Below are 13,894 nucleotides of genomic sequence, written 5' to 3'. Positions count from 1 at the left end.
TCATGGGATCTGTATGAAAATTGGTCTGAATGTTTATCTTGATGATATCTAGGTCAAGTTTGAAACTGGGTCAACTGCGATCAAAAACTAGGTCAGTAGGTCTTGAAATAGAAAAACCTTGTGACCTCTCTAGAGGCCATACCCTTGAATGGATCTTCATGAAAATTGGTCAGAATGTTCACCTTGATGATATCTAGGTCAGGTTTGAAACTGGGTCACGTGCCTTAAAAAACTAGGTCAATAGCTCAAATAATAGAAAAACCTTGTGACCTCTCTAGAGACCATATTTTTTAATGGATCTTCATGAAAATTGGTCAGAATTTTTGTCTTGATAATATCTAGGTCAAGTTCAAAACTGGGTCACATGAGCTCAAAAACTAGGTCACTATGTCAAAGAATAGAAAAAACGACGTCATACTCAAAAGTGGGTCATGTGGGAAGAGGTGAGCGATTCAGGACCATCATGGTCCTCTTGTTTAATTCTGTACCTAATTAGCTTTTAATGCCTAACCAATCTAACCACTTTGAAAGTGTTTTACACAGGAAATTAGTTGGGTTTTAGTGTAAAATCAAAATTTCCTTCACAGAGACAACAGTTACATGTGATATTATAACACTAATAAATGGACAATACCTAGTGTTTATGAGTTAATCTATCTTAATATTACATGTAAAACAACATTTCTCTTTATTTCCTTTCAATGGTTTCAACCAGATCTTGCCCATCTGGCCTGCCTACTAGAATAAACATACTCATAATTATTATCAGGTATATTTTAAGGTATTACAATTAAGTATCATGCCTTTTCTGCAAGTGTACGGCTGTGCAGGTCTGGATATAACCATTATATGACATACCTTCCATGCACGTGTATGACTGAACAGGTTAGGATATAACCAGTCTATAACATACCTTGACTGAACAGGTTACGATATAACCAGTCTATAACATACCTTGACTGAACAGGTTAGGATATAACCAGTCTATAACAATTCTTGACTGAACATGTGAGGATATAACCAGTCTATAACACACCTTGACTGAACAGGTTAGGATATAACCAGTCTATAACACACCTTGACTGAACAGGTTAGAGGTTAGGATATAACCAGTCTATAACACACCTTGACTGAACAGGTTAGGATATAACCAGTCTATAACATACCTTGACTGAACAGGTTAGGATATAACCAGTCTATAACACACCTTGACTGAACAGGTTAGGATATAACCAGTCTATAACACACCTTGACTGAACAGGTTAGGATATAACCAGTCTATAACACACCTTGACTGAACAGGTTAGAGGTTAGGATATTCCCAGTCTATAACAAACCTTGACTGAACAGGTTAGGATATAACCAGTCTATAACACACCTTGACTGAACAGGTTAGGATATAACCAGTCTATAACACACCTTGACTGAACAGGTTAGGATATAACCAGTCTATAACACACCTTGACTGAGCAGGTTAGGATATAACCAGTCTATAACATACCTTGACTGAGCAGGTTAGGATATAACCAGTCTATAACACACCTTGACTGAACAGGTTAGGATATAACCAGTCTATAACACACCTTGACTGAACAGGTTAGGATATAACCAGTCTATAACATACCTTCTATGCAAGAGTATGACTGAACAGGTTAGGATATAACCAGTCTATAACATACCTTCTCTGCAAGTGTATGACTGAACAGGTTAGGATATAACCAGTCTATAACATATCTTGACTGAACAGGTTAAGTGTAACCAGTCTATGACATACCTTGACTGAACAGGTTAGGAAATAACCAGTCTATAACACACCTTGACTGAACAGGTTAGGATATAACCAGTCTATAACACACCTTGACTGAACAGGTTAGGATATAACCGGTCTATGACACACCTTGACTGAACAGGTTAGGATATAACCGGTCTATGACATACCTTGACTGAACAGGTTAGGATATAACCGGTCTATGACATACCTTGACTGAACAGGTTAGGATATAACCGGTCTATGACATACCTTGACTGAACAGGTTAGGATATAACCGGCCTATGACATACCTTGACTGAACAGGTTACGATATAACCGGGCTATGACATACCTTGCCTGAGCAAGTTAGGATATAACCGGTCTATGACATACCTTGACTGAGCAGGTTAGGATATAACTGATCTATGACAAACCTTGACTGAGCAGGTTAGGATATAACCAGTCTATGACATACCTTGACTGAACAGGTTAGGATATAACCAGTCTATGACATACCTTGACTGAACAAGTTACGATATAACCAGTCTAGACATACCTTGACTGAGCAGGTTAGGATATAACCAGCCTATGACATACCTTGACTGAACAAGTTAGGATATAACCAGCCTATGAAATACCTTGACTGAACAGGTTAGGATATAACCAGTCTAGACATACCTTCACTGAGCAGGTTAGGATATAACCAGTTTAGACATACCTTGACTGAGCAGGTTAGGATATAACCAGCCTATGACATACCTTGACTGAACAAGTTAGGATATAACCAGCCTATGACAGACCTTGACCGAGCACGTTAGGATATAACCAGTCTATCACATACCTCGACTGAGCAGGTTAGGATATAACCAGTCTATGACATACCTTGACTGAACAGGTTAGGATATAACCAGCCTATGACGTACCTTGACTGAACAAGTTAGGATATAACCAGTCTAGACATACCTTGACTGAACAGGTTAGGATAAAACCAGTCTAGACATACCTTGACTGAGCAGGTTAGGATATAACCAGTCTAGACATACCTTGACTGAGCAGGTTAGGATATAACCAGTGTAGACATACCTTGACTGAACAGGTTAGGATATAACCAGCCTATGACATACCTTGACTGAACAAGTTAGGATATAACCAGCCTATGACATACCTTGACTGAACAAGTTAGGATATAACCAGTCTAGACATACCTTGACTGAACAAGTTAGGATATAACCAGTCTATGACATACCTTGACTGAACAAGTTATGATATAACCAGTCTAGACATACCTTGACTGAACAGGTTAGGATATAACCAGCCTTTGACATACCTTGACTGAACAAGTTACGATATAACCAGTCTAGACATACCTTGACTGAGCAGGTTAGGATATAACCAGTCTATGACATACCTTGACTGAACAAGTTACGATATAACCAGTCTAGACATACCTTGACTGAGCAGGTTAGGATATAACCAGTCCATGACATACCTTGACTGAACAAGTTACGATAAAACCAGTCTAGACATACCTTGACTGAGCAGGTTAGGATATAACCAGTCTAGACATACCTTGACTGAGCAGGTTAGGATATATCCAGTCTAGACATACCTTGACTGAACAGGTTAGGATATAACCAGTCCATGACATACCTTGTCTGAACAGGTTAGGATTATAACCAGCCTATGACATACCTTGACTGAACAGGTTTGGATATAACCAGCCTATAACATACCTTCTCTGCAAGTGTATGATTCCGCAGATCAGGATATAACCATTCTATCATCTTTCTGACATCTCGTCTGTTTTGGAACAGGATAAACAACAGTAACATGAAGTATACCACACTGAGACCTGAAAAAGAAAATTATGTAAGCAGTCAGTTACTAGAGTCATCACTGAAAGTCATAAATACCACTGTCATAAAGCTTTGTCGGATGAATACTTCAATGCTAAAAGTCATAAATACCACTGTCATAAAGCTTTGTCCGATGAATACTTCAATGCTAAAAGTCACAAATACCACTGACATAAAGCTTTGTCCGATGAATACTTCAATGCTAAAAGTCATGAATACCACTGTCATAAAGCTTTGTCCGATGAATATCTCAATGCTTTACTTATGCACTTCTTCATTATATGCGTATGAAGCCTGGATGGAATCCCTATGTATAAATTGATGTAGTTTACAATAAAAATTGTTTGCAATGCACAACTGACCACATGACACATCTAAGTCACTTTCAATACTATTAAATCAATCCACCCCTCCCAACTCCTACGCACTCTCAAACTTCACTTACAGGTGTATAGCCATCTGTCATGAGAAACAAGAGGGCCCTGTATCGCTAACCTGACCTATTGACCTGAAGATCATCAAGATTAACATTCTGACCAAGCTTCATTAAGATATGGTCATAAATGTGGCCTCGAAAGTGATAACTAGCTTTTCCTTTGATTTAACCTGGCGACCTAGTTTTTGACCCCACATGACCCAGATTCGAACTTGACCTAAAGATCATCAAGATTAGCATTCTGACTAAGTTTCATGAAGATATAGTCATAAATGTGGCCTCAAGAGTATTAACAAGCTTTTCCTCTGATTTGACCTAGTGACCTAGTTTTTGACCCCACCTGACCCCAATCTGAACATAACCTATAGATCATCTAGATTAACATTCTGGCCAAGTTTCATTAAGAAATGGTCATAAATGTGGCCTCTACAATGTTAACTAGCTTTTCCTTTGATTTGACCTGGTGACTTAGTTTTTAATCCTACATGACCCAGATTCAAACTGGACCTTGACATCATCAAGATTAAAATTCTGACCAAGTTTCATGGTATACAGTCATAAATGTGGCCTCTACAGTTTTAAGAAGCTTTTCCTTTGATTTGACCTGACGACCTAGTTCTTGACCCAGATGACCCAATATCAAATTTGTCCAAGATTTTATTGAGGGTAACATTCTGACCAAGTTTCATTAAGATTGGGCCAAAATTGTGACTTCTATAGTGTTAACAATCAAATTGTTGACAACGAAGACGACGACGGACACAGGGCGATCACAAAAGGTCACCTTTGAGCACTTTGGGCTCAGGTGAGCTAAAAAAAGGTCTGTAATTTCATAAGTAACATTAATAAACCAAAGACAAACATGAGAATACATTTGAAACAAGAGCTCGTCGAACACGAAATGCCCCCCTTGATGCATTCAGTAACTGAACAGAAATTATATGCTCACTGTAAACAAAAGTTCTACCATTCTGGTTTAATCTGACCTTGACCTTTAACCTATTAACCTAACAAGAGATTACAGAGTGATCTTGGCACCATCCACTGAGCCATTTTTGAATGTTCCAAATTTCAAGACTAGCTCAAGGTCAAAATTAAGGTCAAATTTCATTTCGGTAAAAACAATGTGTATGTGGTCCAAATTTGAAATCTGTGGCTTGAGAAATGTGAAAGCAGGTCACTAGATCAATTTCAAGGTCAAAGTTCATTTCAGTAGACAGAATTATGCATGTGCTTCAAATTTGTAGGCTGTAGCCTGAGAAATGTGAAAGTAGGTAGCTGATAAAAATCAATGTCAAATTTCAATTCAGAACACAAAACTATGCGTGCGGTCCAAATTTGAAGCCTCTAGCTTCAGAAATGTGAAAGTAGGTCACTAGGTCAATCTCAAGATCAAAGTTCATTTCGGTACACAAAACTATGCACGTGGTTCAAATTTGAAGGCTGTAGCTTGAGAAATGTGAAAGTAGGTCAACAGATCAAAATCAAGGTCAAATTTTATTTCGGAACACAAAACTATGCAAGTGGTCCAAATTTGAAGCCTGTACCTTCAAAATGTGAAAGTAGGTCACTAGGTCAATAACAAGGTCAAAGTTTTTTTCGGTACACAAACATATGCATGTGGTCCAAATTTGAAGGCTGTAGCTACAGAAATGTGAAAGTAGGTCACTAGGTCAAGATCAAGGTCAACTCATGTCAAGGTTAATCTTGCCACTCAAAACTATACATGTGGTCCAAATCTGAATGATGTAAGTTATGGACATGAAGATTCTCCCTATATAAGTCTATATGAACCATATGACCCCTGGGGCGGGGCCATATTTGACCCTAGAGGGATAATTTGAACAAACTTGGTAGAGAACCACTAAATGATGCTACATTACAAAATATCAAAGCCACAGTCTTTGTGGTTTGGACAAGAAGATTTCAAAGCTTTTCCCTATATAAGTCTATGTAAACCATGTGACCCCCAGAGCGGAGCCATATTTGACCCTAGGGGAATAATTTGAACAATCTTAGTAGAGGGCCACTAGATGATGTAATATACAAAATATCAAAAGCCCTAGGCCCTGTGGTTTTGGAGAAGAGGTTTTTCAAGTTTTTTCCTATATAAGTCTATATAAACCATGTGACCCCCGGGGTGGGGCCATATTTGACCCCAGGAAAATAATCTGAACAATCTTGGTAGAGGACCACTACATTTTGCTACATACCAAATATCAAAGCCCTAGGCCCTATGGTTTTGGACAAGAAGATCAGAAACCGTTTAACTGTTCCTGGCCAATGTGACCTTGACCTTCGACCTAATGACCTCGAAATCAATAGGGGTCATCTGCTGGTCATGGCCAACCTAACTATCAATTTTCCTGACACTAGGCCCAAGCGTTCTTGAGTTATTGCCTGGAAACCATTTTACTGTTCCTGGTCACTGTGACCTTGACCTTTGACATACTGACCTGAAAATCAATAGGGGTCATCTGCTGGTCATGAACAACCTCCCTATCAACTTTAATGACCCTAGGCCTAAGCGTTCTTGAGTTATCATCCGGAAACCCTTTTACTGTTCAGGGTCACTGTGACCTTGACCTTTATCATACTGACCTCAAAATCAATAGGGGTCATCTGCTGGTCATTACCAACCTCCCTATCAACTTTCATGATCCTAGGCCCAAGTGTTCTTGAGTTCTCATCCAGAAACCGTTTTACTATTCAGGGTCACTGTGACCTTGACCTTTGATATACAGACCTCAAAATCAATAGGGGTCATTCTGCTGGTGATGAACAACCTCCCTATCAACTTCCATGATCCTAGGCCCAAGCGTTTTTGAATTATCATCCAGAAACGGATTGGTCTACATTCCAACCAACCGACATCTGCAAAATAATATACCCCTCCTTCCTTGAAGGGGGGCATAAAAATGCATGTCCCATAATTATACTGCTTCATTGGAATGACAGTGGTGACTGATATTAAATATCTTGGTTAAAGTTTGGTCAAATCCACTGACAAAGTTACAGACCGGACACAAAATCGGGATGGACATTCAATAAAGGGAGATAATTCAGAAAGTAAGAAGTGTAAGTTTATGGCTCTTGTACACAACACATCAACCTATCACACTGATCATTTGTGCCACTGCGTCTTTTTGAACTCCATCTAGGAATAACAAAGTTATAGACCAGAAACAAAATGGGTCTAAGAAACAAACAAACTGACGTAAAGATTCTGCAATTACTATACGCCGCCCCCAAGAGGGGTTAGAGGGTGTGGAACAGGTGACATATCGTCATCTCATGCTGATCATTGTTGCAAACTATTTTTGAAATCCATCCATGAACGACAAAGTTACAGATCAGACACAAAATTGGGATGCACATTCAACAAAGGGAGATAATTCAAAAAGTAAGAATGGTAGATTTGTGATTCTTGTACACCACACATCCTCAGGGCTTCGGAAATTTGCCGGTTTGTTGGTTTTGGACCGATTTTTGACTTTTCAGACCGATTCGTGAAGTGAATAAACGAAAAAAATTGGTCCGTAAAAATGGAGAAAAGTATAAATTTCGGTCTGATATCTCAATACACGACCACCTGCCAAGCAGGAAATTGTTGGTCACACCCTCAGATAATCAATAAACGTGTCAATCGGTCTGATTGTCACTTTGATAATCGGTCCGTAATTAGCATGTGACGCAATCAGCGCTCGCGCGGCACATCCTTTAATGTTTGCAGACAGCCGACTGCAATGTACTGACTGGTTTCCAAATGTTTCTGACTGGATCCAAATCATTTCGTCGGGGATCCTTTTATTTAGAATCCGACGGATGGTTTATTTCAAAAGGTTATATCTGATCACGGGTAAAAAACAAATGGTCACTGCATTTAATCATGTACATTATAGGTCTTTGATTTAAAGAGACATCACACGGAAAACCGATAAAAATATTTTTTTATAATTACTTGATTTGAAAAAATTACACGATTCATTTGTTGGGGCTCCAGTTGAAACAAGTGCAGAACCTGACTGTACAAAAAAGAAAAAGAAAACAAGAGGGCCATGATGGCCCTATATCGCTCACCTCTTATCATTGCACTTGATGACAAGAAGGTCCTCAGCAAAAATATCAAAGTCCAAAGGACAGGAACAACAAAGGGAAGAAATTTAACCAAAAAGAAAAAAAAATTCTTACAAGGTATAGATATGTCAAAATACACCTAAAAATTGGAGGTACCATCCATGTTGTACCTCAGAAAAGTGGTCTCGGTTTTTCCCTACGGCCAATAATAAAAACAGTTAATAAAATAAGCTAATTTTAGTAACATAAAAGGGAAGTAATTTAAAAAAATAAATATTGTAAGTGAACAAAAGAAGGATCTGCCAAATAAATCTGTTGACATAAATGAGATTTTAGATCAGTATCTTCATTAGTTATGGAGATATACCCATTTTAATTTGAAATAAAGGGAGGTAATTTGACATAAAATCAGTCCATAGTTATCTACCCTGATTGTCTCAGTCCAACTAATAACAATAATGAAATTTCAAATAAGTCCTATAAGTACTTACTGATATAAATCCATTTTGATTACAATCAGGGGAGGTAATCAAATATAAAATAACTCTGGAACCTACGATTGGATCTGATTTGTCATGGAATCCAAAATTTATTGTTGTTGAAGATATTTTGGAAGTTTGTATCAAATAAAACCATAAATGAAGTCTCTATATGGCTGCAAAAGCCAAAATAGCCAATTTTGGACCTTTAAGGGGCCATAACTCTGGAACCCATGATGGAATCTGGCCAGTTGAAGAAAGGAAGCAAGATCTCGTGGTGATACAAGTTGTGTGCAAGTTTGGTTAAAATCAAATCATAAATGAAGCTGCTATTGTGCAGACAAGGTCAAAATAACTAATTTTGGCCCTTTCAGGGGCCATCACTCTGGAACCCATAATGGAATCTCGCCAGTTCAAGAAAGGAACCAAGATCTTATGGTGATACAAGTTGTGTGCAAGTTTGGTTAAAATAAAATCATAAATGAAGCTGCTATTGTGCAGACAAGGTCAAAATAGCTAATTCTGGCCCTTTCAGGGGCCATAACTCTGGAACCCATAATGGAATCTGGCCAGTTCAAGAAAGGAACCAAGATCTCGTAGTGATACAAGTTGTGTGCCAGTTTGGTAAAAATCAAATCATAAATAAAGCTGCTATTGTGCAGACAAGGTCAAAATAGCTAATTTTGGCCCTTTCAGGGGCCATAACTCTGGAACCCAAAATGGGATCTGGCCAGTTCAAGAAAGGAACCGTGATCCTATGGTGATACAAGTTGTGTGCAAGTTTGGTTAAAATAAAATCATAAATGAAACCACTATCGTGCAGACAAGGAATTGTTGACGCACGGACAGACAGACTGACAACGGACGATGGGCGAAGGGTGATCACAAAAGCTCACCTTTTCACTATGTGACAGGTGAGCTAAAAAAATGGACCGGCAAACATGAATGATAAAGAAAACCGGAGTGGCGCTGTTTATCAAATTTGTCTTTTAAAAAAATGAAATTTTGTTTACATTAGAAGAGAACATATAACTTTATAAAATGTAGTTGCTTACTGAAGTACAACGTAAGTGAAATGAAATATCCGTGGCCAACCCGCGTGACCTTTTGGTACTATACATGCGGGAAATTCAATCTCAGCGTTCAAATAACGTACACATTCAGTCCGCGGCAGAGTATTTTAAGAATTTTTTAAAATACTGAGGCTTTTCAGCAGAGAATATGTGTCGTGTAATTCACTTTGACGCATTGTATTTTATAGAATTCCGTCAAAGAATGAGGAAACATCACAAAGTATCTGCCGTGTATACAGTAACGAAGTCACGTGCGTTGGCTTTTAGACTAGTTACGTACACGGTGTCAATGCCGGCAATTTTATCCTTGCAGGAAAAACATCGAAATTTAAACAAAGTAACGATCACACATAACACTGAATAACTGTCTTCATTGTATGGTAACTCGCTGTGACTGGTAACTCAATTTTAATGCATGACATGCTTATTTCTTTACTCTATCACGTTTTACAAAATATGTAATATTGGGAATGCGGTGGGTGGGGTAGCGCCGATGTCAGGATTTTCGTTTCAGACCGACTGAGTTATCAAAATTTCCGAAGCCCTGCACATCATCATGTCATACTCATTATTTATGATGCTAAGTCTTTTAAATATCCATACATGAATGAAAAAAAGCACAAAATCAGGACAAGAAACGAATAATGGGGTAGGAGGGGGATGCACATAAATAACATGAAACCTTACACCTTAAACTGAAATAGCAATATAAAACCTTATACCTATAACCGAAATAACATCATGGAACCTTATACATGTTACTGAACTGAAATAACATCATAAAAGCTCATGGCTGTTACTGAAATACAACCAAGAAACATAATACTTGTGAAGATACCTTAATATACCTGTAACTGAACTAGCTTAGTATCATGAAATCATATAACTAAAACTAAGATAACATCATGAAAGCTGATACTTGTCACTGGAATAACATTACTGGTCCAGTGCCTAAATCCGGAAGGTGCTTAATAATTCGGACACCTTTATAAAACGTTTTACAATCGTGATTTTTTACTGGAATGAACATGATCGACGCAGAAGAACGCTTTGATGACCAGTTGTCAACAACAGTGTGTGAATGAAAGTATTTACAGAGAAAATTACCTTCAAATATCCGCACCGCTAAAAGTAAAACTGTGTGTCGTGGGGGATGACGTCATACAGCGCACGCCATTTGTTTTAGGTGCGGCGAGGTACTAACTTAAGACGACTCTTTTTCTTAGTTGATCAAAACTGACCAAAAAAACATGTTTTACAATTCTGTACTACCCTCAGTATTTATTTAAGAAATTTAAGCGATTTCTATTACATAATAATTAACTCAATAGAGAAGAAAATGCCAGCGTTTTGCAGACAAAGGAAGCAATTCATAAGATAAAATCGACACGGCGTCATTATAGTGCATAACTGCGTCAAAAGGTATAACGACAGCAACAGAATCTGCATGTGGATGAGAAAAGTTGTAAACATTAATTCGCCAAGATAGATTTTATTGTCTATTAGTTTGCAGTTACACATTAAATTAGAAACTAGTCCACTCATGATCATGTGATTAACAGGTAATAAAACTTCGATTGAACGGAGATGCTGGATTGAATCTGACTGCTTTGTTTCAAAGTTGGGTTAATTGTTATTTTTTTTGGTGCACTGATTCGTTGCATTACATATCGAAATAGTGTCCGAATATTTAAGCACTCTGAAGGCCAATTTTGACAGCTTTTACTGGTCCACTTCAGATGACTTTTTCTATAATGAAATCAGCAATATAGGACTTTTTTGTTTTGCATAGAGATTTATAAAGAACCTAAAATTATACATTTGAAATGTGATACAAGTGCAGTTTCGGAATGCAAAGTTATTGTCATAAAACCACCAAAAGTGTCCGGATTTAGGCACCGGACCATTATAAAACCTTATATATGTAACTGAAATAAAATCTGGGAAATTTTTTCCAGTTACTGAAATAACATCATAAAATCTTAATACCCGTCACTGAAATAATTTCATGAAACCTTAAACCTATAATTATCCTTAATATCATCTGAAAAAAAAAATTGTACCAGCGTGACCAAAAAATAATCTGAAATTGATGTAACCTAATAAAATCTCAAACTTGTACCTCAAAGGTTATAATATCAGGTATCTAAAACCTGTTACCGTTTTAGTGGAAAGTTAAGAGTACATGCAGTCCTCCAGCTTGATTTTGGGTTTCTTAATTAACTATAAATGTCAACAGAAGTTATTCATTTAACTTACCAAAGACCATTCGCCAAAGTGCTGGGTGAGGTCTTGTGAAGGGTCCTGAAAAGTAGAAAAAAATGCTTTTTATGCTACGTTTGTTATTACATAAGTTACAGTAGAATCAAGTCTATCCCTTAACTGAGAATACAGTATTAAGCAGAGGCAATAACATCAAACAGAATTTGTAATTTAACCTGATCAAAAATCTAAAATATTTGTTATTTGGTGTAATTGATTGTACCAGTCAATTGGGAAATGAGACTGTTACATTCATCATAACATCACAGTTTTTTTCTTTTCACCAATTTTCGGAATGGAGCATGGGAAAACTGTGTTGAAAAACATCTAAATTCTAAGGTCATTTATGTGTTAAGTCATAGCCACTGTCTTGGGCATAAAGTAAAAAAAACATTAGATTTGTGGATTAAATAGCTTTGAAACTGAGAAAAAAACAAACATATGGACTGGCATCACACTGTACATCACAGAGACAGAGCTGTATAGATGTCTTGTCTTCAGCAAAAGTCAATAATGGTCCCTCCCTGTCGCTTTCTAAGCCTCATTGCCTCTGTGTCCTGTACTTGGAATCAGTTCTAAAAAACTTTAATCTCAAGTTTCTAGCTGATTAATAGAATGGTCTGATTTATTAATAGAATACAAAACTAGACAGGAGTAAGAGGTGTAGTCAGGTTAGCATACTGGACTATAACGCCACCTATCCAGGTTCGATTCCCGGTTGCGGCTGATATTCCATTTAGTGTTCAGTGCTGGGTGATTTACTTGAATTGGTACTGTTTCCAGCAGTATCGGCCTAGACTTGATGCTGAGGAGGTTGAACTACAAGACCTGCTCTGAGCCTGGCTGCAAATAACTTGTCCCAATTCCATTCCAAGTGAGGACTTTTGTTGACTACCCACATTAAACAAGAAAATTTACCTTAAAGTGCTTTACCTTAAGACAGTATACCAGGGTATTTAATGTGATTGTTTGAGTTCAGGAATTGACAGTCAGGAACTTTTTAAACTTTAACAACAAAATCAATCTTAATCTAATTGTTCCATCTGCAAATATTAGAGAAAATATAATCATCATAAATAAATTGTGCTATCTAAAAATCTGACATACCATTTGGGAAGGCCAGAACACTGATGACAAGGAAGAAGAAAATTACACAACAAAACCCTCGCCAAATGTTTGCTTCTTGTACGTGATCATCTCTGAAAAATAGAAACACGGAATTTAATTGGGTCCCCCTGACAGGCAAACCTCATAGTTTAATTAAAAGCTCAAATCCTTTATATTTTGAACCACAGACAATCTTTAAATCAACGAAGTATCCCTCTATCCAGACATACTCTCTAACCTGGTACCATACGACAGAGAAGGGATTGTTGTACAAATTGTATACATAACTCACAATTGGCAGAAAATACACTGCTGACCTGAAACAAATAAACATTGCTGAGCATTTCACTTTGGGCTTAGTGGTCTAGTCTACTACAGTACAGCATTTGTTTTTAGTTTGTTCAATGGGTTTAAAGTCCCACAGACACAATTATAGGTCATATAGCAACTTTCCAGCTTTCATGGTGATGGAAGGCCCCAGGTGCCCCTCCGTGCATTATTTCATCTAAGGCATGCACCTGGATAGAACCACCGACCTTCCATAAGCCAGCTGGATGGCTTCCTCACATAAAGAATTCAACGCCCCGAGTGAGGCTCGAGTCCACATCGGTGAGGGGCAAGTGACCTGAAGTCAGAGACCTTTACCATTCGGCCACGGAGGCCCCATGTACAGCATTTAATAGGTAATTTGGAAAGTTCTACAGACTCGCATTAATTGTAGCTTCTCAAGTTCATGCACTCGGCTGAATTTCAGTGTACTTTGTATCTAAGTAACAGCTGAATCCATACAACATCACTTCAGTTTTAAACAGTAAAATTCATTTGAAATTTAGCTGCCAAGTGTAGAAATATCA

The 13,894-nt window shown here is 37.7% G+C and overlaps 1 protein-coding gene across 2 annotated transcripts in view; it reads right to left on the bottom strand.

Annotated features, from left to right (window-relative positions):
• LOC123540540 (phosphatidylserine synthase 1-like) overlaps window positions 1-13,894 on the bottom strand; it is a 63,316-nt gene that overhangs the window by 22,271 nt on the left and 27,151 nt on the right. For both annotated transcript variants that reach the window (XM_045325633.2, XM_045325634.2), the window contains exons 2-4: window positions 13,041-13,132; window positions 11,931-11,975; window positions 3,484-3,602 (exon numbers count right to left, since the gene is read on the bottom strand). In XM_045325633.2, the coding sequence (XP_045181568.2) occupies window positions 3,484-3,602; window positions 11,931-11,975; window positions 13,041-13,132 (256 nt within the window). The remainder of the gene's footprint in view (window positions 1-3,483; window positions 3,603-11,930; window positions 11,976-13,040; window positions 13,133-13,894) is intronic.

This window comes from Mercenaria mercenaria, chromosome 16, assembly GCF_021730395.1.
Source record: "Mercenaria mercenaria strain notata chromosome 16, MADL_Memer_1, whole genome shotgun sequence".
NCBI classification, from domain to species: Eukaryota; Metazoa; Mollusca; class Bivalvia; order Venerida; family Veneridae; genus Mercenaria; species Mercenaria mercenaria.
Note: the sequence above shows the minus strand (reverse complement) of the source record. Positions and strands in the feature narration are given on the sequence as shown.